At 39.7% G+C, this 27,522-nt stretch overlaps 1 protein-coding gene across 3 annotated transcripts in view; it reads right to left on the minus strand.

Annotated features, from left to right (window-relative positions):
* mtss1la (MTSS I-BAR domain containing 2a) overlaps nt 1-25,655 on the minus strand; it is a 41,400-nt gene extending 15,745 nt beyond the window's left edge. For all 3 annotated transcript variants that reach the window (XM_054775763.1, XM_054775765.1, XM_054775764.1), the window contains exons 1-3: nt 25,182-25,655; nt 19,726-19,787; nt 18,560-18,633 (exon numbers count right to left, since the gene is read on the minus strand). In XM_054775763.1, coding sequence (XP_054631738.1) covers nt 18,560-18,633; nt 19,726-19,787; nt 25,182-25,250 — 205 coding nt within the window. In that variant the 5' untranslated portion in view covers nt 25,251-25,655. The remainder of the gene's footprint in view (nt 1-18,559; nt 18,634-19,725; nt 19,788-25,181) is intronic.
* Nucleotides 25,656-27,522: the final 1,867 nt, after the last annotated feature.

A 27,522-nucleotide genomic window follows, 5' to 3' on the forward strand; every position in this document is an offset into this window, starting at 1 on the left:
TGCAACAATTAATCGACAACTATTTTTGTACTCCATTCATCGTTTGTTTTATTTTAAAATGTCAATATCTTCTCATTTCAGCCTCTCAAATGTGAATATTTTTTAAATTTCCTTAGTCATCCATGAAAGCAGAGCTACTAACTTTGTGTTTTAGGCAAAACCGGATACTCACACACATCAGCTTTGACTTTGGAACAACACTGATCCACATGTTTGCCTCTTTTCTGATATGTTGCGGCCAAAACCACTAACTGTTTGTGTTTGCTTCATATTGATTTGGTCCGCCTAGGGCAGGGGTGCCCAGACTTTTTTGAGCGAGGGCAACAAACCGAAAAATGAAAGGATGCAAGGGTCGCTTTGAGATTTTGTAAAGCAACATACTGTATGTAGATATGCTAAGAAGTTACATGTATTTAAAGAAAAACTGCATCTCAGTTTTGTGATTATGGGTGAAAAAGTCTATTATTATTATGAACTTTGGTCTTGCTTTTTTTGCCCATTTTTCCTGTTTTTCCCCCCAAATATTTCAACTTTCTTCTGAAAAAATCTTTGTCATTTTTTTTTTACTCATAATATTATGACTTTATTCCCATGATATAAAAAAAATTGACAAAAATTCAAACTTCATTTTGTTTTGTTTGTTTGTAATAATATTATCACTTTAAAAATAGCATATTAATTCTTTAATATTTCAATTCTCTGCTACTAAAGTTATTTTTCCTCATAATATTACGAGTTTATTCTATGAAAATTTTGACTTTTTTCTCATTAGAAAATGCGTTTTTCGTTTAATTTTTTATCTTTATTCTCATAAATTACAGCAGGGTTTTTTTTGCATTTCTACTGTTTTTTTTCCCAACTATTTAAACTTTCTTCTTAGACGTTTTCTTCTGGTAATATTATGACTTTAGTCCTATAATATTTTGACTTTATTCCCGTAATATTTAAACTTTTCCCCAACCTAATTTCCCAAAAATTATAACTTTACTTTGTTTTTTTCTCATAATATTGCAACTTCTAAAAAATTGCATATTTTTCTTTAATATTTCAACTCTAAACTAAAATGACATTATTTTTCCTGATAAAATGACAGGTTTATTATCATTAAAATTTCAACTTTTTTAACTTTTCTTGTTAAAAAAAAACGCTTTTTTTCTTTTAGTATTTTAACTTTATTCTCATAAAATTACTGCTGTTTTTTGCATGACAGATGTTTTTTTTTCAATTTTCCAACTATTTCAATTTTCTTCTTGTAATATTATGACTTTATCCCTTATTACCTTTTCCCCAACTTAATTTCCCAAAAATTACAACTTCATTTTTTATTTTTTTGCTTCTCATTATATTACAACTTTTAAAAATATCATATTTCAACTCTATGCAACTAACATAACATTATTTTTCAGCGTGATATTTCAAGTTTCATCTTGTAAAATGTTTTGCATTTCTGCTGGGTTTTTTTTAATTTTCCAACTATTTCAACTTTCTTCCACTAAGTATTCCTCTCACAATATTCTTCTCATTTTATTTCTGTAATATTTTGACTTTATTCGCATAACATTAGAACTGTTTCGCCCCACCTTATTTACAGCTTTACTTTGTTTTCTTTGATTTTCAAAATATTATGACTTTTTCTTTAATAGTTCAACTTCATGCTACTAAAATGATGTTATTTGTAATTGTTAATATTACAAGGTTATTCTTGTAAAATTACTGCAATAATTTTTTTCCCCATTTTTGCTGTTTGTCCTTTTTTTTTGTCTTCTTAAATTCTATTTTTAGAATGTGCCATGGGCCCATAAAAAAACAAAACCGCCGCGGACCGCACTTTGGACACCCCTGGTCGAGGGCCTAACTCACTACTCAATTAATCGAAACAAGAAGCTTCAGATTAATCGACTAAGAAATAATGCTTAGTTGCAGCCTAATTGACAGAGATCATTTCCTAGGTTGACTGAGGAAGATGGGGGTCTTTGGGTAGCGGTTAAAGGTCATACAGCTGTGACAGGCGTTCAACACCAACAGGATGTGTTTGCGTTGACGTGCGCTCACTGGACGACACGTCATTATGTGCACCTGGATAGCGCATACCTTTCTGACGGTGCCAATCAGCAGCTTGCAAAGGCAGATTTTATGATACAGATGTTATGTCCAGTGAGCGCATGTGTTGTGACCTTGCTATTTTCTTTTCGCCTGAAGTTAACCCCAAGGAATGCAGACTGCGCCATGGACGCGTGGACACAGGTCATGCATCTCTCTTTAACATTACAAGGCACCCACAGCTGCGAAAGAGCTCAGGAACGTGACATGGCGGCAAAGCGCGAGACGAACGCGGACACTTATCTCTTTAGCAGACCTTTCCGAAGTCACTGTCAGGCAGCCAGAGCACCCAACCCCCACCTTCAAGTGAGATCCACACCTGCATATTCCCCTTCCTTTTCCCCCTATATTCTCCTCAACACATCTCCTCCTCCCTTCTTTGCCCTCCCTGAGGAGGATCAACTGACAGCTACATCCTGGGGAGGTCCAGAGACTTCCTGGCCTCATCCAAGAGTCATTCTGGCCTCTGGCCTCCACCGGATGGAGTGGGACAGTGTGAAGCACTCCCACAGCATCCTCGCATGTGACAAACATACACATGCAGGGAAAAGAGATATCCTTTTTTCAATTTCCTTCTTCTTTACAGTACAAGAAGAGGCGAAAGTTATTATTTAGCAGCTCTTCACCCCTGCGGCTCAAGGGGAAGCAAGGCTAGCCCGAAACGGATTAGAGGTGGGGTGCCCAAACTTTTTCCAGCGAGAGCCTCATAGTGAAAAATGAAAGGATGCAACTATGCCACTTGGATATTTTGTACAGCAAGACATGTAGATTTCCTAAGAAGTTTAAAAAAACTGCATCTCGGCTTAGTGATATAAGTGATATAGGTGAAAAAGTCTATTTTTAGTATCGCCTTCACTCTTTGCTCTTTTTTCCCTATTTTGGCTGTGATTTTTTCTTTTTTTTCCAAATGTTTCAGCTTAATCATCGTAAATCTTCTTCTCGTAGTATTATGACTTTATTCCCATAATATTATAACTTTTTCCCCAACTTAATTTTCCCGAAATTGCAACTGTATCTTGTTTTTGTTTGTTTGTCATCATATTACAACTTAAAAAAATAAAATAACATCATTTTTCTTTAATATTTCAACTCTGTGCTACCAAAGTGACATCATTTTTCCTCATTATATGCGCTTATTCTCGTTCAATTGCAACTGTTTTTTGTTACAATATGACTTTTTTCTGTTAAGATTTTGACTTAATTCTTGTAAAATTTGTGCTGCCGTTTTTCTTAATTTCCAACTATTTTATATTTTTGTTGTTTTTTTATTATTATATACCTTTCTCTTTTGTACATTTTCTTCTCGTAATAATGATTTTATTCCCACAACATTTAGACTTAGTTTTTTTTGTTTCTCATAATATTACGACTTTCTTTAATATTCCAACATTATGTTACTAAAATTACCATATTTTTGCTCATAATATTACGACGTGATTCACGTAAAATTACAACTTTTTCTTGCTAGATTACAACTTAATTTTCTTAATGTTATGACTTTATTCTTGTAAAATTACTGAAAATTTTTCCATTTTTTTGGTTTTCTTGTTAAATTATATTTTTATAATGTGCCTCAGGCCAATAAAAACAGCAGCAAGGCTGCAAATGGCCCCCGAGCCACACTTTGGACACCCCTGACCTCCGGTGTGCGCGAGTTTCTCCGCCTGGGCTCTGTGACTAGAGTGAAGGGAAAATGTTATGCAACCTCATCATATGGCGACAGCAACTCAGTAGTTCATTAGAACCACACATTGCTAGAGGCTTCAAAATCCAAATTTCCGTTAGTTTTGCTCTTTATCTTAAAAAATCCTCAAGACTGCTGACAGGAGGCCCTCTTGGGAAACTTGGGAAGCTCCAAGTATTGAGGTCCAGCTAAGTGTGGTCTAAATATTCAATGAGTTCTGGTTCTGATTATCTCTCCCTAATTCCTCTGGGAAAGAGGAGTCTTTTAATAGGCCTGCTATAGAGTGGGCTCCCCTGCCAAGAAGCCAGGAGCTACAGTGCCTCATTCCTGATGTCTTCAATATGGGAGCTTTGCTGAGCTATCTCTCTCAGGTTTTATTGGACTACTGATTTGGAGCGAGTATCAAACAAGGAACTGCAACCAGTACTTGAAGCTCTGTTCTGCTGTCTGAGTCGGCTGCTTGCTCCCTCGTTCTAGAGTTCCATTGTCAATAGAAAGTGTTTGTAGAGTGCAAAGGCACCATGGTTACACTTCCACAAGAATCAAACTGCCTTTTATGTGCACTTACAGCTGCTGCCCGGCTCAGGAAATTCCATCATGTATGAGACAACAATTATTCCTCACACTGGCACCTTGGCCGCGGAGCTGACTGTGGCTGGCAGAGACAGTTAAGCTTCCTTTAGCCTCTCTCATTCTATTAAAGTGCTGCCGAACGTGAACTGGCAGAGGCACGGCACAGGTCACTGAAGGATCAAAATGGCCGGTGAGATGACAGGGGAGTGGAGGGGAGGATGAACGACAGCAATAGGCTGACTGACTTAACTTGTGCAGGCACAATACGCACAGCCAAGGCAAAGCATCGCGCATGAGGTCCTATACATGTACTGTACGTGCACCAGCCACTTCATTATTTACGCTCACACTGCAAACTGTAACCACAATGTAAAGGCAGCATTTATTACAACCTGTATACTGGATCTGATTGGATTCTGTGTATTGACTGGTGACCAGTTCAGGATGCACACCACCCTCCCGCCCAAAGACAGCTGGGATAGGCTCCAGCTCACCCGTGACTCGGAACAAGACAAGCAGTAGAAAATAAATGAATGAATGAACCAGTGGACGTATCTGAAGTAGACATGTGCGAGTCATGAACGAGTTTTTCTCCCGCTAGCGAAATGGAAAAATGAAAGCAGGTAACGTCCTTAATTGTGCAACTGGTACTCTAACTGCATTCGTAAAATGTATTTGCCCCGTGGAAAAAGCAACAGATTCCTTGCCTCAAGCTGCATCTGACAGCTGCAGCTGACGAAGACTCGTGTTTCACTGACTCATGGGTGCTCAACAAAGACTCCAATTTCACTGACTCATGGATGCACTGCGATGACTCCAGTTTCACTGACTCACAATTGATGTACAAAGACTGCAGTTTCACTGACTCAGAGGTACTCGATGAAAACTCAAGTTTCACTGACTCACGGGTGCTCCACAAAGACTCCAGTTTCACTGACTCACAGGTGCTCTACGAAGACTCCAGTTTCACTGACTCACAAGTACTCAATGAAGGCTCGTGTTTCACTGACTCACGGGTGCTCAACAAAGACTCCAGTTTCACTGACTCATGAGTGCACTACAATGACTCCAGTTTCACTGACTCGCGGGTGCTCGAATGAGACTCGAGTTTCACTGACTCACAAGTGATCTACAAAGACTCCAGTTTCACTGACTCAGAGGTACTTGGCGAAGACTCGAGTTTCACTGACTCACGGGTGTGCTTACAAAGACTTGAGTTTCACTGGCTCACGGGTACTCAATGAAGACTCAAGTTTCACTGACTCACGGGTACTCGACGTAGACTCATCCTTTAGTGACTCATGGGTGCTCTACAAAGACTCCAGTTTCACTGCCTCACAAATACTCGATGAAGACTCGAGTTTTACTGACTCACAGGTGCTCGACAAAGACTCGAGTTTCGCTGACTCGTTTTATTTAAGTGCAATTTTCGCTAAGAGTGAGTCCATTTTATATTCATTGGGGGTTTTCTGTCTTTTTTTTGTTTGTTTAATTTATTATGTTGTTTGTTTAATTTATTTTATTTAAAAGCTCTTGACATTCCAATTCCAATGTTAAATGAGAAATTAAAGTTGAAATGAAAGTACTCACATTACTATGCCATATACAGTGTTATCATTACATTAATGAAAAAAATGGTCTGTTGACAATAATATCACTTATCTGCAATAATTTGTGGGGGAGTTATTGTCCAGCAAAATTTGTGATCGTGACAGGCCTAAAGGGCCCCTTCCATCCTGTTGACTATATGACATGAAGAATACTGTATACAAAGCAAGCTAATACAATACAGGCACAGTACCTAATAAAGATGCCATTACCATTTTGCAAGGAGTCGCTATTGCAGATTCCAGAGCGTGTGTTACATGCAACTCAAACTTTGTTTTTGTGTACATGTTTCCAATTCAGTTGGTTCCCCACTCATTTAAATGGGAACAATCATGTGCTACATTTGCTGTGTCTCCGGTCTGTGCGTCACTTCCTTGCATCTGTCTTCTCTTACCAGCGTCAAAGGCAAAGGAAAGGAAACCACCTCCGCTGCGATTGTTTTGGTCCACACATGACGAGTCAAACACACTCATCCCATTGTTGTCTGGACCATTGAGCACACACAGCAATTTCCACCTCCCAAGTCACGACCTGAGGCACTCTGAGAAGCAGACAGGCTGCAGTGTGCTGTAATGTGGTGTAACCATGTTCTGGAGTGTATTATGGAGTGAAGGGTGAGCTGGTGGGGGGAGTGATATTTTGTAGGTGGAACCTCCTGTTAAGGAACATAAACGTTTCTAAAAATAAAGTTAGCTCCTTGTCTAAATGTGTTTTTCATTGAGGTTGAAAAAGGGGGTAGCGGCCGGGGGGTGGGCGGTACTATACTATGTCATAAATCTAAGGAGTGGAGTAAAAAGTATTGGGACACTTTGTCATTACATGTACAGGAACCGAAAATAGATAAATTCATAGGGGGGTGCACGAGCGCTGCAGGGGCTGAGGAGCTGCGGTTCACTGAAGCAAACATAAATTCCAACATGCATGACATGCATGCATTCTGAAGCAGAGCATGAGCCCATTCCTTGAGAAACTGGGCCACATGGCAGTTTTCCCACACAATAATGACCCCAAACGCACCCCCAAGATGATCAAGTGCCTTGCTAAGGAAGCTGAAGCAGATCTGAACCCAATGGTGGAACAGTAGGGGAGGGGTGTCCAAACCTTTTCCAGCAACAGCCACATACTGAAAATGAAAGGATGCCAGAGCCACTTTGACATTTTGTAAAGCATGCAGATAAGCTAAGAAGTCCATCCTTACGAGTTTATTCTCATAAAATTTGGACTTTTTTGTCTTTTTTCTCTTAATATTTCTCATAGTTGCACTTTATTCTCATAAATTACAGCTGTTTTTTGCATTTTTGCTGGGTTTTTTTTAATTTTCCAACTATTTCAGCATTCTTCTTGTAAGTATTCTTCTTGTAATATCATGACTTCATTCCCATAATATTTTGACCTTATTCCCATTCAAACTTTTCCGCAACCTAATTTTCCAAAAAAATTACAACTGAGCTTTATTTTCTTTTATTTGTTTTTCATAATAATATGACTTTAAAAATATATCATCTTCTTCTACAACTTTATGCTACTAAAATGAAGGTTTTTTTCTCAAAATATTATGACGTTATTCTCGTAAAATTGACTTCTTCTTGTTGGATTTCAACTTTTTTTCTCTTAACATTTTGACTTGATTCTTGCAAAATAAATGCTGGTTCTGCAGGCCAATTTAAAAAATAGGCATGGCTGCAAATGGCTCCGGGGCTGCACTTTGTACACCTCGGGAGCAAGGAGGCGCATAGTGGAGGCGCACAAGGCACATGTTCACTATGATATGTACGCACTTGTCTTCCCAGCTATCAAGACAATTATGGCTGTGTGTTGAGTTATTTTCAGAGGACAGTAGGTGTTTCTAAGCTGTACATTGACTACTCCAACTTATAAACAAGGTGCAATTCTGTAGTATTGTCCCTTGCAAAGATATACTAAAAATGTTTGCTGTGAAATGTGTGTGGTGATTATGTTTAATGTCTGCATACAAAACAATGGAAAAGCTGCGTATTTGTGTTGCACAACAAGCATCTGTAAAGCAGCGTAATCAACATTAATTATTCTGTTTTAACAACGTTGTTGACAGTATTCTTCCAACTCTCTGACATAGTTTCCGCTGAGCTGCTCATTTGCAAACAATGCAGCAAACAATGCTGACCGGCACGGCTGCATCTGCTATTCATACAGCAGAACTTCAGGCCAACCACCCCACCCACTAGCACCTGTAGCGTCTCAGGCCACATTTACATTGAAATGTTCTCACAAGTTAGTCACAATCAAGTTTGCAATGCATGTTTACATACAGTAGCAGGAATGCAGAGATACCGTAGGGAAAAGATGTTGTAGTAACACATACAGTACAGTCTCTGTAACACAAATGTCTTATTATGATACAAATGCACAATCCAAATAACTACCTTTGTGGATCATGATGTTGGATATTTACTGTGAGTGAAAATCACGAAAAAAATCAGACGAAAAACTGTGACTGCACCCATAAAAAGCCCTAAAAATACCCATTTTCTATACTCTATACCAGGGGTGTCCAAAGTGCGGCCAAGGAGCCGTTCATGGCTCTCTGTTGTTTGTTTATTGGCCTGCGACACATTCAAAAAATAATCATTTAACAAGAAAACAAAAAAATAGCAAAAATTTTAAATTTTACAAGAATAAAGTCAAGATATTAAGAGAAAAAAAGTATTAATCTAAAGAAAAAAAAGTTGTAATTTTACAAGAATAATAATATTGTAATATTACAAGAAAAAATAACGTCATTTTAGTACCATAAAGTTGAAATATTAAAAAAGCCGGGTTTTTTTTAAATCATTTTAAAGAAACATGAAAAACAAACAAAACAACAAATAAAATTGCAATTTTTGGAAAATTAGCTTGCGGAAAAAGTTATAATGCTATGACAAGAAAGTCAAAATATTATGCGAATAAATTTTAATTACAAGAAGAGCATTTATAACAAACAGCATTTATTTAAACGAGCAGTAGAAAAAGTCAAAATATTAAGAGAAAAGAGTCGTATTGTAACAAGAAAAAAGTCTCAACGTCTCAACAAGACTAAACTCACACTATTATGAGGAAAAATAATGTAATTTTAGTAGCACAGAGTTGAAATATTAAAGAAAATCATGTTGTTTTTTAAAGTCGTAATATTATAAGAAACAAAGAAAACCAAAATCTCATTTTTGAAAATTTAGGCTGGGGAAAAAGTTATAACATTATTGGTATAAAGGGAAAATATTACAAGAAAATGTACAAAGATTATTTGAGAAGAAAGTTGAAATATTGGGAAAATGAAAAAAAACGCATAAATGGGGACTACAAAGCAAAGACCAAAGTTCATAATAATAATAAAGATGGGCTTTTTTTTAACCTGTATCGCAAAGCTGAGCATTTTTTTCTTTGAAATATATATAACTTATATATACTGTAACTATGCATCTCTAATATATTCAGTTTTACACTTTAAAGAACAATTACAGGCATACAGTATACAATATTTTACTTACAAAATCACAACATCACATCTTGTCAAAGCATCTTCCTGCTGGAAAATCTTGAGTGAATTAACTTGTCCTCTGCTGGATTCAGAACTGCAGCACTCCTTTTTTACCACTACCTTGCCATTACAAAATACATATATTTATTAATTATGAAAGTGAGTGTGAATGGTTGTTTGTTTATATGTGCCCTGCGATTGGCTGGCGACCAGTCCAGGGTGTACCCCGCCTGTCGCCCAGAAGTCAGCTGGGATAGGCTCCAGCATGCCCCCGCGACCCTAATGAGGAGGAGTGGCATGGAAAATGGATGGATGGATTGGACAAGGTGGGTGACAATGATGGATGAGGTGCAATCATTGCCCAGCAGACCACCGTTGTTCTGTATGGAATATTGTCAGTTTACGCAACAAGAGTGCTTTGAAGGTGCTGTGCTTTGTATGACGCGCAAAGAATCTCATCGGAGCTTAAACAGTGCTAATATTTCACAGTAATAGTGAGCTCGTGAAGTGGGATTTTTACCTGAAGAATTTTACTGCCCTCAAATTGCTCAAAGCTCTCCTGCTGGTGATTTAAACCAGAATAAAAAGTCAATTACCAGTAACAGAAGGGCACTCAGAGGTATAGATGATACTGTAGTTCCTTATTATTCTCTTTTAAATTGGGATAATTATGCAAATGAAGACGAATGGCACTGGAAATGTCTCCTTGCTGGTGGGTACAAAGAATGAATTAATCAATTGTGCATGTTAATCCAAATATTGCCTCATTAACAAGATTCTTACACTGTCCTTTGACTTTGAAATGGTGTTGTCATGGCAACATGGTCGCACTTTATCAGCAGTGCTTAAGAATATAAAATGCAGCAGTCAGATGGCGTGATCAAGTATTACATTGATCTAAAAAGCTGCTAATGAAAGAGTAAAACGGGCAAGGGAGGAGACACACTATTGCTGCGATTCATCCGGAGGACATACTGTTAGTATCAGGACCAGATCACAGAGGGAATTTCCTTCGAGAAACAATACAAATCAAAGAGTTTGGGTTCAGACAAAGACACAAAATGTGGTTGCCAAATGGTTACAAAATCCTCACATCAAAAAATCTGAGCTATGCTTTATATAATCAGTAAAAGTATGCTTTTTCTTCCCTCGTTCAATGTCCTCCCGTTAGGCCCTCTTGCACACGTGTCCCTTTCTGTCCAGAGTTCATGTGCAAATCTATCTGAACAAAGTGTTCCCCTCAAGTCTCATGTTTGTCTTCTTAGTTTGGTATTTCGCCCTCAGAATGAAAGCTATGCCGAGCCAAAAGACTTGTTTTCTCTTCAATTATTATTCCCCTTCTTCGCCTGTTCCTTCCACAGTTGTTCTAGGCTTTTTACTCTGCTTCTACTTCTCGCACGTGGTAATAGCTGGGAAACTTGTCGGCCTGACAAACCTCAGGGAGACTGAGACGAGGAGCGTTACAGTGGGAAATTCTCCACATTAGAAAGCTGAGAAAGCCTTAGAAAGCCTTAGAAAGCCTCAAGGTAGGTCTGGATCTGGAGAGGAGATCCATGGGGACAGGCGAATGGTCTGATCAACCGTGGCTGTGTCACCTGGGTGAGGGTGTCTGATGTTGCAGGGCCCGAAACACTTGATGATCCCAGGAAACATCACTGATGATGTGTTCAGGTGCATTGAAGATGTATTCAAAAGCTATGCTTTTAACTCTCTACTTCTTGCACGTAACAGTACCTGGGAAACCTGTAAGGCAAACAAACGTCAGGGAGACTGAGACAAGGAGTGTTACGGTGGGAAACTCTCCACATTAGACAGCTGAGAAAGCCTTTGAAAGCCTTAGAAGAAGATGGGTCTGGATCTGGATAGGAGACCCATAGGGACAGGCAAATGCCACCTGAACACAATCCACGGTTGGTAGGTCGCCTGGATGAGAGTGTCTGATGCTGTGAGATGCGAAACACCCAATGACCACAGGAAACATCACATCAGAAGCTGTACTCAAAAACCATGCTTTTTACTTCCTCTTTCATGTAACAGTACCTGAGAAACCTGTCGGCCAAACAAACCTCAGTGAGACTGAGACAAGGAGTGTTACGGTGGGAACCTCTCCCCATTAGACAGCTGAAGGTAAATGAATACTCATTTCCTTTTCACTTTGGTTCAGTTTCTTACATATTTTACTGGATTTCTATTGTAAATGGTCCCAAAATATCAGGAGGATGACCCAGTACACGAGTGAAGGGTGCAACCAATCAGTCTGTCATCCGTTCATTGGCCAATCGTCACTTCGTGTAAGAGTTGAATGGGAAGAAATGGAGAGAGGACGACAGCAAGAATAATTTACGCCATTTTTGTGTTCCTTGATACTGTCCGCATGTATCACTGTATCGGGTTGTGTTTATCATCTTTAATTTGTTGGCAAATTGCATACGATCATGCTACCATTGTCTTACGTAACTGACCCAAACCTGACGGTTGTTTAAGAAGTCATTGGTTGCAATCTGTATGGCAGTCATGTTACAGTAGAAGGTTCATTCAATTACGTGATAGCATGTCCAGTCTTCTAAAATCCCTCCAAATCATTTTGGTAAGTCAAAAGGGACATAGGATGTGGCTTTATCCATCCAGCTGTGGTGCTTACATTACAATACATTATCATCCTAGGCTTTAACATGACATGCCAGCCTCGATGCATGTCAATCTTGCACACGCTCTCATTATTTGACATGCCTGTTAAAAAATAGCTACACTGTTTGGGACAGTGCGGAGGACAGTAATCTGCTGATCTTGCGCTACATTAGGGCAGGGCTGCATCTTGTCCATGCCAGCTTGTCCAGATGGCTCGTAGGGATATCCGTCCCATCTGCCAGCCCAGAGAGGCACAGCGTCCAAGCAGATTACCACTTCACTGACACACTGATCTACTAGCATGCCTCCACTCGATATGCACTAGGGTTGAATAAGGAGTAAAAGCATGGGATTCTACTGCACTGGGCATTTTATCTCCGTTTGTACTCCACCGTCACTGTCTGGCCCACAGATGTCAAAATGAAAGTGGAACATAAACTTGCAAAGCAGTCTGCATGGTGATCCCACTGCGTGAATTTTGTTGAAGCATTGGGGGTGGCCGCTCAGGGGAGAAGAGAGGCCAGTCTGAGTCTGTGTGTTATAGAGTTGGGCTAAGAGGATTAGCAAAACGCCTATGGCTAGCCTGGATACCAAGAGCTGTGGAAATCCCGCTGCAACCACAACCCCCACCCTAACAAGGCTCACCCCACTCGCTCAAAAAGATGAACGATGCTCGCCGAACCCTGATGGACCATTACCCCACAACTCCTCGCCCTGTTGACCTCTATCTAATTGAACCATGCCCGAAAATGGAAGTGAAGCATCCACAGAAACATATGTTATCTAACCTAGCAACGGCAGAACACCAAACACTGCAGAAGCCTCACACAAACCACACAGCGATTTAATATGGAGGGATAAAAATGGTCACCGCAGAAACCAGTAGGGTGACTGACTAAAAATAAAACCTCTAAAAGAGGGGGCCAATGAAAGATGGGTGCTGAAACATGAAAGGTTTTTATCTTTAAATGGCCAAATTATCTAAACACAAGTTAAAGCCCTGTGGTCGATGGACCTTTATTGAACCCAGCTGCGATCTGTCCTCAGATGCGTCTTCAGACACAGATCGGTCGACATGACAGCGCCAAAAAGCCTGGCTGCCGACTTCCTCCTGTGTCTTCATAAAACACACATGCTGACGCCATAGTCGGGACCATAAACCATAAATGGACTCCACAGGCAAGCGGAAGCGGTGAACATGGGACACAGAGCGTGGCAGTTTGACACATCAACAAAGACGTAGAGGGGAACGTCTGGGACACACTCTATCACATGAGTCTCCGAACGTTTTCCAGTGAGGGCCACATAGTGAAAAATGAAAGGATGCAACTTTGCTACTTTGATATTTTGTAAAGCAACACATAGATATGCTAAGAAGTTATACCTGTATTGAAAAGACTGCATCTCTGCATTGTGATATAGGTGAAAAATATGAACTTCGCTCCCATTGTTGCTGGTTTTTTTTTTCAATTTTCCAAACGTTTTCCTCAGATAATTTTGTTAATTTTCATTCTCACAAAGTTATGACTTAATTCCCATAATATTTTCACTTCATTCCCATAATATTATAACTTCTTCTGCGACTTCCAAAAATGACAGCTTTATTTTGCTTTGTTTGTTTCACATAATATTACTACTTTTAAAAATACAATTTTGTCTTTAATATTATAACCATATGCTCCTAAAATTACATTATTTTTTCTCATAATTGTACTAGTTTATTTATGTAAAATTGTGCCTTTTTCTCGTTAAGACTACAACTTTTGTCTCTTAATATTTTGACTTTATTCCCGTAAAATTACAGATGTTTCTTCCATTTCTGCTGTTGTTGCTTTTTTAATTGTCCAACTATTTCAACTTTCTTCTTGGTCTCTTCTCGTAATATTATGACTTTATTCCCATAATATTTTAAACTTATTCCAATAATTTTTCCCCAACCTAATTTTTCGAAAAATGACAACTTTGACTCAAAAATAATAACTTTTTTTTAAAAATATATTTCAACTTTATTCTACTAAAATGATTTTTAAAATATATTTTTCCTCATAACATTATGATGTTATCTTGTAAAATTAGGGCTTTTTCTTGTGAGATTACACCTTTAATCGCTTCATATTTTTACCTGTAAAATTACTGCTGATTTTTCAATTTTTGCTGTTTTTTTTAAATAATAATTTTATAATGTGCTGCGAACAGCCGCGGGCCGCACTTTGGACACCCCTGCTCTATCGCTTAATAATAATAATACAATTACTACTAGGAGAAAAGGCTACACTTCTTTATACACTGACCTCTCACTTTGGACGGTAACAGGGAAAGTTTTAGTAACGGGAAATGTTGCTTTTTTTGGCAAGTGTGTGAGTAGAGTCTGGCGGGGGTGTGCGTGTCTTTGTGTGTGATTTTAGTCAAAGGTAGATGAAAGGAGACGTTAAGTCTGCAAAGTAAAGACAAAGATGTGCACTAACCTGCTAAACTTGGAAATATCCAACAGTGAGTGACTACTCTCGTAGGGCCCATTATGAAAGCTGTTTGATTTTTTTTCCCAAATTGCGTTTTTTCCATTTTAATTTTTTAGAATTCTGCTTTTTACCTACAAAACCCTCAACAGACTGTATTGCCGTGCTTGTGGTTAAGGAAGTCTCACCTAACATTACAGTAACATTACTGATACCTAGTGACCAGTGTTGAATACTACATATCGCTATTACCAGTATTTTACTTCATTTAACCATTTTTATGCTTGAAAATGATACAATTTTAGCAAAAAATACATTTTTGTATTTGCTTCTTTATGCACATTTTTGACTAATAATAGGCTGTATTCAACCACAAAACAGCATGAATTAATATTTTATATATTTTTGAAAAACCCGTGATAGAGTAAAGTCGCAAAATTCAACCCGCAAAGTGGCAATGGGCGATTGTGCTACGCTATCTTGCAAGGCAGATTCATTTGGCACTAAAACAGGTGGGAAATTGTTTTAGAACTGTATGACGTTTAAGCTAACTGTTTAAATTACCTCAGATTTTAAAATCAATAAGGTTCTAGAGCTGTCAAATGGAGATCCATAAGGATGACCATTTGAGAGTTGTAACTGGTGCTGACACAGACAAAAATATCCACGTATCGGATATGGAAAACCAGGACCACATTCTAAGTGAGGATCTGGCTACCATTCCCGACAGCAGGATGCATGCTTGGGTGTGGTGACGATGTTACTCTCAGAATGTACTCAATCAGGACGGAACTGGAACAACGTGTGGCCACAGTGACTGCGCTATAAACCAATTGGTCGAGCAGCTGTCTTAAATATCATTTCATGTGTAACAAAGGGATATGCTTTGGGGTTCAAAGGTCATCTCGGTGCATGAAGAGGAAGCTCCAGTAAATATCGACGCTCTCACTGACAAATTGATTGGTGGGACTAACAGAGGTCCCAGAGGACAAAGGAAATAGAATTAACTTTCCAGGTCAAGAACGATTAAACAGAGCACATTTGGTTTGTGATCACATCACTCATAATGATTGTTGATTGGAGTTTTTAAGACTGCAAACTAGTTGATACTAAAACAACAGCACCTGTGCTGGTTGCATCCAAGTTGCACACTCTATTTTGACTCAGTTGCTTCCAGACACGATTAATCAGCTCTGTACAATCACCTGAACTGAACATTTACTCGACTAATCCATTATTCTTAAGAAATGAGGTTGGCTGCACCAAAACATCAGCATAGTATTAAAACCACAATACCAACACATTGTTAAATGAATACCGCTCTGACAGTTCTTGTATTGGGTTGTACAGATCTATTTCATATTGTGGTTGGCAGGTGTAATGTCGTCATCTTAGTTTAGGGTTTTAAAATGCAGTGGGTTCCCGCATATTCGCGATTCAGCATTCACGGCTCCGCAAATTCACTGAATTCTCTGAAAATAGGCTATTTTTTCAGTAGAAAACATCTCATTTAAGTCTGTAATCATTTATGACTACGTGATAATACAGGTGAAAAGAACAGCAGGGGTGTCCAAAGTTATTGGCCCACGGCACATTGTGGAAATAAAATTAAAGCAAAAAATTGGAGTAATACAGTAAAAAGGAAAGCTGTAAAGAGGAAAGGCTGAAATGTTGATGCTAATAACTAATAATACAACAAAGCTTTGTCTTTAAATACACTCCGGATCAAAAATTGCAAGATTTTACATTTGCACATGCACTGTTGGGTCTTAAGGAACAAAAAAAGAAAAAAAAACAGCACCAAAAATTGAAAAATCAGCAGTAATTTTACAAGAATAAAGTTGATATATGAAGACAAAAAAAGTTGCAATCTAATGACAAAAAGTCATAATTTTGTGACAATACCGTAATATTATGAGGGAAAAAAACGTAATTTTAGGAGCATAAAGTTGAAATATTACAGTTTTGAAGTCATAATGTTATGAAAAACAAATAAATGTGTAATTTTTGGAAATTTTGGTTGCGAAAAAATAATATATAATATATAATAATTATAATGTTCCGAGGATAAAGTCAAAATATTTTGGGAATAAAGTTATAATTACAGTAAAGTATATAAAGTTATAATTAGAAGAAGAAAATGCACAAGAAGAAAGTTGAAATAATTTATTTTTATAATTAATTTTATAATTAATTTTTTTTTTCAAAAACAGCAGAAATGAAAAAAACAGCTGTAATTTTAGGAGAATAGTCAAAATATTAAGAAAATAATGTCATTTTAGTAGCATAGAGTTGAACTATTAAAGGAAAAACACAATATATTTTAAAGTTGTAATATCATGAGACACAAACAAAACAAAATAAAGTTGTAATTTTTGGCAAATTAGGTTGGGTAAAAAGATATAACATTATTGGAATAAAGACAAAAATATTCCAAAAAGAACATTTCTGAAGTTTGAGAAGAAAGTTGAAATGTTTGGAAATTAAACTAAAACAAAAACAGCAAAAATAGAGGAAAAAAAGAGAAAAGTTGATGCTAATAATACACTTTTTCACCTATATGACAAAGCTGAGATGCAGTTTTTTCTTGAAATATATATAACGTCTTAGCATATCTACATTTGTTTCGTTAGAAAATATCAAAGTGGCAAAGTTGCATCCTTTCATTTTTCGCTATGTGGCCCTCGCTGACTTACTGTGATATGACATGAGGAGTCTGTTACCGGAGACATACAAAGAGCACACGTGATGACGTGTAAACAATCCTGAAGCAAGTGGACAGCGTGTGACGACTAATGCAGGCCGTTTAAAAGCATGCAGGCATGTGACATGCAAGGTCAGGTATCCATCAACCAGCTGTTTGCATACTTCGCTTTCATTAATGCATTTGCGCGCATGCCAGGGGCCTTCACACACTCGTCCGTGATCATGCAGGGGGGGCTTTGACCTACATATTGCTCTCGATGATCAACTCCAAAGAAATCAGTATTAATCAGCTACGTCTGGGGCGAGTCTGCCTGCTGCTGCTAGCTGGGACACAAAGCAGCTCAGCAGACCTCATTAAGACCAAAAAAACAATAAGATCAGATTTTCATTTTTCTGAGCTTTGGTCTTCTTGACAGCATTGTAGTTGTGACTCGAGGGGACAAGTGTGAAGTGTGATCCTGCTGTTGGGAGGCTACATACCAGGGAAACTCCAATACTCCCAAGCATTTCTCTTCCACTGTGGTAATTCCTTATTATTCCGGTAGACTCTGCAATTGAAATCAGTGGAATTGTGCAAATTTTCTGTGTTACATCACATTTTGTCACCCCCACTCAACCATATGTGCCATAAATTTTGCGACTGCTTTGAATATAAATGCATATTAGAAAAGCGCTGCTCCCTAATGCTACTGCAGAGTCACTGCTGCTGCTTATTGGCTTGTATTAGTATGAAACTATTGTCTGGCATGCACTCGCAAATATTTTTCAACGTTATTTTTATGCATGTCATTTTGAAGGTCTGACAGCAATCTGCTGTAAGTCGTGGCGGCCTTAGTGCCAGAAAGTTATTGTAGCTTTTCTGCCGCTGAAACAAGAGCTCTCAGCATCATGAAATCCCACGCCCGGAGGCTTGTAGGCCCTCTGATCACTTCCGTGAGAGAACATTTTTCCTGACTTCAAAGCTCAGGCTGGCGCTGGTTATCCCAGTCTACAGTGTGGCAGCAGAACACGGGTTTAGCATTGAGAAGAGAAACAAAACGACCATGAAAGGGCGGCTACAAATCCAAACAAAATTTGCCTTTGTGGCCTCTGCTTCATGTAGTGTTCACAATAGGTCAATACTCAGAAAATTAGCAATTCATTGTTTTGTTTTTACATATTTTTAAATATATGGGAGGCTCTCTCTCTGAATTTTCTGAAAGCCTTTCTGATTGCTGCCCGAGGAGCTGCGATAGAAATAACAGCACCTCAGCAAAAACCACAGATTGTCTTTAAAGACAGTTGTCTTAAATTGCCTTAAAGCCTTACCTCTTGAGTTGGTAGCCATGTCTGCTACCTTCTGAAAAGCATCTAAAAAGGCCACGGCTGCCAAAATTGTGGTCCTGAAAATATAACGGGACATGTTCATTGCACCATGAACCACAACTGAAAAGTGTAAATATTGCACAACATTCTATTCCATGGGTGTCCAAACTGTTTGCAGCGAGGGCCTCATCGTGAAAAATGAAAGGATGCAACTTTGCCACTTTGATATTTTGCAGAGCAACACATGTAGATATGCTAAGACGTGCGATATTTTTCAAGAGCAAACTGCGGCTCATCTCTGTCATGTAGGTGAAAAAGTGTATTATTGGTATAAACTTTTGCTTTTTTTTTAATTTTGAAATATTTAAACTTTCTTCGTAAAGATTATATAAATATTTAAATATTTATATAAATACTTAAATATTATTCCCATAATGTCATAACCTTTCGAAGCCTACTTTTCCAAAAATTACAACTTCATTTTGTTTAGTTTGTTTCTCTTAATAGTACGACTTTAAAAAGTAAAAACAGATTTTTTACTATTTCAACTCTATGCAACTAAAATTTTCCTCATAATAACACAAGTTTATTCTTGTTACATTGCAACTTTTTTCTTGTTATAATATGACTTTTTCTCGTAATACCATGACTTTATTATCGTGAAATTACAGCTGTTTTTTTTTTCGTTTCTGCTGTTGTTTTCCTTCCCAACAATTTTCTACTTGTAAATGTTCTTCTTGTAATTATAACTTTATTCCCAGAATATTTGGACTTTATTGCTTTTTTCGCACCCAAATTTTCCCCAAATTACAACTTTATTTGGTGTTTTGTTTGTTTGTCATAATATTACAATTTTTTTTTTAATTACGCTTTTCTTTAATATTTCAACTTTATGCTAATAAAATGTTATTTTTCATCATTATTCTTAGGACTTTTTCTCATTAGATTACAACTTTTTTCTTTTAATATTTTGACTTTATTCTTATAAAATCACTGCAGATTTTTCTATGTTTGCTGTTTTTAGGGTTTTTTTTAGTTTTCTTGTTCATTAAGATTAAGATCGAATGTGCCGCGGGCCAATCAAAAATAGTTGCTGGCCCCCCGCGCCGAACTTTGGACACCCCTGTTCTATTCGATCAGGTAAAATATGTGATGCAAGCGCTCCTCACCTGAGTTGAGAATGCAGTTTTGTGGCCTTGGCACTGAAGTCTTCCCACACTGGGTAAGAGCTCTGATAAGGGACAGAAAAAGAAGACAACATTAAACAAGATCTAATCTGGCACAGGTTGACATTTGACTGCGGCTGCTCAGTTTCACAGTGGTTCAAATAAGATTCAAACAAGGTTGTAACTGGAACAGTGCAAACAGGCTTTCAACTGTGGGGCAAGAGTCAGTCGTGTCGTGTGTTCCTGTGAGCTGTTATTTGCATGACTCTTATATTAGTACAATCCACATAAGCGCTCCTGTCATGAAGTGACCCCATGCAAGACTTACATAAAGCGGAGGGGATTGACCCAGGTAAATCAGTCACTGCCTGCAGCTAAAGAACAGAAGACAAACATGAAACACATTCAAGGCCGCTTCCCCCGGTGGGAAGACCGGGAGGTCAGAGCCAAAATATTCAGGTTTTACTCACAAGCCACAACATTAAGTACACCAACGTGACGATATTGTTTTCCAAGACAACTACGTACAACGATATCCAGTAGAATGGTGCCGTCTGCCAAAGTTGAACTGTGGGAATAAAAATGTTGTGTTTTGTTTTGTTTTTTGTCTATCCAAAAAAAGCATTTAGCAGACTACTTCCTGGTTTAAGGAGGATGAGGCTGTGTCTCAATTACACAGTTCAGATTTTCATCCAGCTCGCTGATATTGACATTGATATCATGTCTGATGCAGTGTCTGGTATATTTTATCACCAACACAGACAGACATAAACATTTCAACAGCAGCTGCCCGGATGGCTTGAATGTGACATTGGTTCTCAGAAGGCCCCTTAACTACGGATGGGTACCAAATTCTGTACTTTTACATGTACCGACCAAATTCCCTCATCACGCAAAATCAGTTTTGGTACCTAAACGTGTCCTTGTGAGTGTGAGGGAGTGGAAGCATTTGCTGGGTTGCACGTGACATCAGTCACAACCGGTTGCAGTCGGCACTGCACTTGGGTGCCAGGCATATTTATAGCGAGACGTCAAGGGAAGTCAGAGCGAAAATGAATTCCCGCATGTGGAAATTATTCATTTTGGAAAAAGTTATTGTAGAGGTTGAGTGGAGCTGAGCCTGAGCACGCTCAAGTTGGCAGGAACCAACAAAAAACTACATTTATACTAATTATTAGTATATTATTAGTAGAAATACTACACTATAATATAACACAATCTTTTTTGTATAAATTAATACTAAATTTTATTTGTGCATTATGAAATGCATTATGGGATGAGAATCAGCACCTCCAAGTCCAAGTCCATGGATCTCGCCCGGAAAAGGGTGGAGTGCCATCTCTGGGTCGGGGATGAGATCCTGCCCCAAGTGGAGGAGTTTAGGTACCTCGGGGTCTTGTTCAGAAGTGAGGGAAGGATGGAACGGGACCGACAGGCAAATTGGTGTGGTGTCTGCAGTGATGCGGATTCTACATCGGTCTGTTGTGGTGAAGAGAGAGCTGAGCCGAAAGGCAAAGCTCTCGATTTACCGGCCGAGCTACGTTCCTACCCTCACCTATGGTCATGAGCTTTGGGTCGTGACCAAAAGGACAAGATCGCGGGTACAAGCAGCCAAAATGAGTTTTCTCCGTAGGGTAGCTGGACTCACCCTAAGAGATAGCGTGAGGAGCTCGGTCATCCGGGAGGAGCTCAGAGTAGAGCCGCTGCTCTTTCACATCAAGAGGAGCCAGTTGAGGTGGCTCGGACATCTAGTCCGGATGCCTCCCGGACGCCTCCCTGGTGAGATGTTTCGGGCATACCCAGCCGGTAGAATGTCCCGGAGCAGACCGAGGACACGCTGGAGGGATTATGTCTCACAGCTGGCCTGGGAACACCTTGGTGTCCTCCCGGTGGAGCTGGAGGAGGTGGCCGGGGACCGGGAAGTCTGGGCTTCCCTACTGAGACTGCTGCCCCCGCGATCCGGACTCGGATAAGCGCGGAGGAAAATGAATGGATGGATGGATGAAGTATTCAATTTGGTCTGGAACTATCATTTTTTATCCTGGGGTGGAAGGAAACGTCCCCTTATGACTCAAACAGCAAAAACTGAAAATCCCTTCCTCAAACAAATGTTTTAAAAAATCATGTATTCTTGTTTTATCTGTCTGTAAAAACAAAACAATACATCTGTCTTCAATGTTTCACATTCTAGCGTTTAGGTTTGTCAGATAAAACCTTTGCCTTGGGAAACCATTTCGGATCCATCATGCAAAGTGTCTTCTGCAAGGCACCATCATGCCTTCATGACTCTCTAACAGGTGTCCAATTAGCTTGTGTGGCCTGTGAGTCCCCGGTGAAGGAGGGATGTGCTGCCAAGACAGCTGAAGGAGGCGGCCAAGGATGCAAGTGTGGGGAGTGGGGGTGCCTTTTCTTTTCATCCATAGCTATTAGCCACGATGGAGGAGAGGATACAGAGGAGGCAGATGTCAGTGACGGTAGGTGCAGTGGAACCTGTAAGTTAAACAGTTTGGAATTCAAGTAAACTAGGCAGAAAACTGCTTTTTGTGAGCCCCTTGTGAGGATCTTAAAGGATGACTAAAGCGACAATTTGTCAACAGAATAAGAATGGAAACATATCCAGCACAGGCAATATTCTCCCTTTGCAGATTTGTTATCAAAGCTGACCTCCCACACGTACACACATGCTACATGTCTGTCACAGGTAGGCACGGGCCTGTTCCCGGTTTCAAGGTGTACCAGGGTATGAATGGTTTCAAAACCACTAAAATTGTTCGTCATACCATTCCCGCGGTATGAGAGAAAGTGGAGGTCCAGCGCAGGCACCAGGTGGAAATACGAACTGGGCTTCGATGTGTTGAAATCACGGGCGTGTGTGCTGTGTTGCTGGCGTTAGCTGCCTTGTTAGCATTGAGCGGCGCCGGTATTATCGCGCTGTTGTCGCCGTTGTCGGTCGACATATTGCTCTCATCGAGGGCACCCAAATGCGGACATGTGATTCAGAACAAAACAGGAGTCGAGGATAAGTGGTATAAACCATTTACTCGCCACTGAACAACCACTCAACACCGTCTCAGTTGCTAACAACATGGAAGTTTCTGACCTGCACGTTCACCACTATGAAATAACAACGTAACATTACGAGTTTTTGAAAATTATTTATGTTGTGACCTTCTTGAGCCACTTGACTGAATTTATTTGCCTTGAGTATCAGCTAACGTACAGTACACATGCACTCACATGCACTGTTGCCGCCCTCCTCACTCGTGCCACACACATACACATATTTTTATTTTAGTAGTTTTCATGTGATATTGTAGCGATGAGAGTATTGTGTATGGTTCTGAGCTGTAATTCAGGGGTTTGGGTGTAGGTGGCTGCGGCGTTTCCCTGCTGGATAGAGCGACCCCAAGAAAGAAGAAAGGTGTTAGGAATGGAATATTTTCCACTCTGTTTTAGACAAGGTTTTAGACAAAGTACGGCAATGTGCTTATCTACCACAGAGTGGAAAAAAATCCATTCCTAACAGTCTTGCTGTAAGGTAGTCGTTGCTGTTTTGTTAACACCAATAAAAGACTGATTTGTACCTCCTGCCTCATTGTCGTTCATCCATCCATTTTTTATGCCGCCTCTTCTCACTAGGAGAAGCGGGAGCCTATCCCAGCTGACTTTGGCCGACAGGCGGGGTACACCCTGGACTGGTCGCCAGCCAATGGCAGGGTACATATAGACAAACAACCATTCACACTCACATTGCACTATTTTATGCAGTTATCTAACAGAGTTGCTGCTATAATTTATTTGTTTGTATTGACTACAATGACAATAAACAATATTTTAAAAAATATATGAATTATTAATATATAAACAGGTTTTCTATGCTCTAACTATTAAAATATTCAGTTTGGGGTTTTTTTCTGTCTTACTTCGCAGAAATTCACTTATTACGGCCGGGTCTGGAACCAATTAAACAAACAAGGGATTACTGTGTATCTAAAGAAAAAAGCTAACAACCTGCATGTCAGCTTTCTATTATTGCTGACAAAATGTATTATTATTCTTCTTCTTATTATTATTATTAAGTGTTGTTAGTGTTAACGTTTTTGACAACTTTTTCTCATTAGATTACACCTTTTTGCTATGTTTCCAACTTTTGCCGTTTTTTTATTTTTAGTTTTGGCCCTCGTGCCTCTTCTTATCGCCGCCGTTACATAACCAACAGGTGCTGCAAACATGGACACACATTGCCTGCGCATTCAGTGAATTGTATTTTGTGTGTGTTCAGTGTGTAGGAGCTCTGGACAGTAACATTAATCAGTCTTATGTACACAGTTGAGATCACCACAGGAAAGCTGCGGGGTCTGTGCAACCCCCGGGGGTAAAGCTGGTCTGACAGGCTTGTGTTGACCAGCCAGGCGGCAGGAATGAGGTCAGATGTCTGTGCGAGACAGTGGACCAGGACAGTGCTGACTCAGGGCTTCAGCCTCATTCATCTGCTTTTCAATACACTGTGTGCCCGTCACAAAAGGAAATGCAATGGAACTAAACCAGTGCCTGCCGATAACTGAGAGCTCATTTGGTTGGAGCCTGACAGAGCGTCCATAAATAGTCAGTCCAAAGGCACCGCAGCCCCTTGCCAGAGAGCGATCAATAACAAATCTGTAGCGTGCGCGCCGCTGGATGCTCGACATACTTGCAAAGCTTTGTAAACACAAAGTAGCACAAGTACCAGCAACACTTCTTGGGGGTTGCCTCCCAGGCCTGATGAATGTGTTTCACACTTTCCATCTGTTGTGGTCGTGAACAACCATGGAGGACCACCCGGGTTCAACTTCCTTGACTCGAACCCCCCCCCCCAGAGCACACAACAAAAAACACACACTTGCATCTGGACAGTACTTTAATGGGATGCAAACATTTCACTAACGTGTTTGGACATCCTTAAAAACCAAAGGGGGCACAGGTCAAATCCAATATACCAGAAAGCACGTTATGTAAGATTTCGATTAAGAGCATCCCTTCATGACCGACTTTTAATCTAGTAAAAATGCACAACCTGGGATAAAAGAGAACTAAGTGCATGTAAAATGTTGCTCTCCAGTTATATCTACCGTCGTTTAGGTGTCTGTTTGGGGTAAGGTGATTTATTTTGTAACTACTATTATAATTACCATTGGCTAAAAATATTTGATATAATATAATATGCTTTGAAGTGCATACAGGTACATTTTAACACAGTGAAAGTGTGAAGACCTGCTGCACATTATGCAAATACACAAAGGGAAACATGTTTCATCTCCCAGTTTGTCCTGCAGGGCTGTTTGCGGTGGAGGAGGGGGGGCGACGAAACACACAAAGGCAGTAAAAAAATTGTGTGTGATCAGAAACTGTACACCAACAAAAAAAGGTCAAACTTGATCTGTGTCTACTTTTTTGTTTGTTGTTTTTTTTTTTGGTCATACCTTCATGTCGTTGACGATAGCTTGGAATAATCCACCAAGCGCTCCACACTCCTTCTCCACAGACTCCATGCTCTCAGATCTTCTAACAAAAACCCACGTCTGCTGTGTACATCCGCCCTCGGTTGTCCTCTCCCGGAGCAAAGACAGGATGCAAAGCTGCAAAGTCCCCAGCAGTCAGCAGCCTGAGGAGCGCGCAGACAAAAACACAAGTGTTCCTCTCGACGATGCCGCGCTCGGGCAGGCGCACAGGACAGGATGGAGCAGGAGCAGGAGGCGCGTCCTCGGCGAGGTAAGCTAGAGCCGGGAAGCGTGGACGACACATGTACAGTTGCGCCTCATGATCGCCCCGCACGTGAAAAATACAAGAGAAGCTCGGTGGTCCAGAGAAGAGGACAGGAGGCGCGGGCTCGAGACGCGGGAGCGCGCACTGTTGTTAACCGGGCAGCAGATGTCGAGGAGCCTCCAGTAACCAGATCCATGGGAATGGGAAGGGGGGGCGGGTCTAGGGTTGAAGAGGAGGCGGAGACAAGGAGGAGTAACACCTCCTCCTCTCATCCCTCCTCCACCCCCATGCAAACAAAAGTGAAGCAGTGGGTTCCTATTGGACAGATCACTATGCAAAGCAGGATTTCCTCTGCGCGTGTGTATTGACATATGCTTGGCTACTACGTTTGGCAATATTTAACTGTTTGCATTTTTTTCCCTCAAAGTTGAAATGGAAACCAGTAAAACTAGTTTAATCAGTCCACCAGAAATGAGGTATTAAATGTTTCCATTATTTTGCAGTACAGTTGTCCCACGCCATTATGCAGTTTCTAAATACTCTCTATCCAGTATTTTTAAATTAATGAATTCATATTTGATTGCTGTTTTGTGGTTTTCAAGCATAAGAATGGCCAAATGAACTAAAATACTAAAAAACTAAAATACTAAAATAGAGTATAAGGCAGGGGTCACCAACGTAGTGCCCGCGGGCACCAGGTAGCCCCCCCACGACCACATGAGGTGCCCGCAAGCCTGCTTTTCATTCAGGTTTTCAGTTAATAATGAAAGAACAGTAGAAAGAAATGCATTCTGAAATACAAAATGTGAGTTGTAGACACCAGCATTTTGTTCATGTTCTGGTAAAACAAGCATATTCGCTTTGTTTGGGTTTAAAATAAGCTCTGAATAAATGTTACAAAAATGAGTAGCTCTTGGCCATTTTCATTTTGTAAAAGTAGCTCTCACAAGGAAAAACGTTGGTGACCCCTGGTATAAGGCATTAAAAAACTTTGCTGAAATGTAGTATTTTACACTGGTCACTAGGTGTCACTAGTAACACGCACCAGACCTGATTGCCGGATAAAACTGGCTTTTATGGTAGGTTTGAATTAACTCACAACAGGCACAATATTAGCATAATCATAATACGAGCTACTGTTATTGCAATCCAGCTGAAACTCAACCCTGAACCCCCAACAGCACTTTCAGTTCTACACGCGTCCAGATCATATTTACTGCAACACACACAAGCATGAGTCTTATTTATGTCATAAATGTCTTATTTTCTCTGATTATATCTATTATATTTGGTAATACGAGTGTAAAGGTGACTATAAGGGTGTTATTTCATGTCTAGAGGGCTCTAATAATGTTAACAACCATATTTAGAAGGTCATAAACAGACCTTCTATGCTGTAACTATGAAAATATTTGATTCATAAATAAGGAGTCCTATTATTTGGAAATTCATTTATCACAGTCGGGTCTGGAACCAATTAACAGCAATAAACAAGGGATTACTACTTTTTTTTCTTATGGTACTAATTGTCTGGTTCAAAGCTGTAGAAAATGAATATACTTCCCATGCAGATACTCTCAACAAGAATATAAACATTTCGGCGTGGCCTCTAATTGGCATGCCTGTGCAATAATCACGCTGTAGTCATCATCATCTGGATATGCCACGCCTGTGGGATGGATGGATTATCGGCAAAGGGGAAGTGCTATTCGGACAGACTGTGTGAACAATATCTGAGAAAAATAGGCTTTTTGTGCGCACACAAAGAGTTTGAGACGTTGCGTTCAGCTCATGAAAGATGGGAGAAAAAGAGAAGTGTTGTATGTGCGTACAGTATGTGTTAGAGGGAGGTGACAGCTAGTACATTATACTGTACTATGGCTGGGTACACTGACTATTGTAAGGCAACAGCAGACTTCAGGAAGTCACTGCTTTTGGTCAGGAAATAGTCCCCCCCCCCCAACGCGACACAATTTCCCCTTTTTTATACATTGTGGTTTTTATCAATAAAAAATACTGACAGCTTGTAGTTCCTGTGGAGTTATCACAGACTAGCAG

Source organism: Dunckerocampus dactyliophorus, chromosome 5, assembly GCF_027744805.1.
Source record: "Dunckerocampus dactyliophorus isolate RoL2022-P2 chromosome 5, RoL_Ddac_1.1, whole genome shotgun sequence".
NCBI lineage: Eukaryota > Metazoa > Chordata > Actinopteri > Syngnathiformes > Syngnathidae > Dunckerocampus > Dunckerocampus dactyliophorus.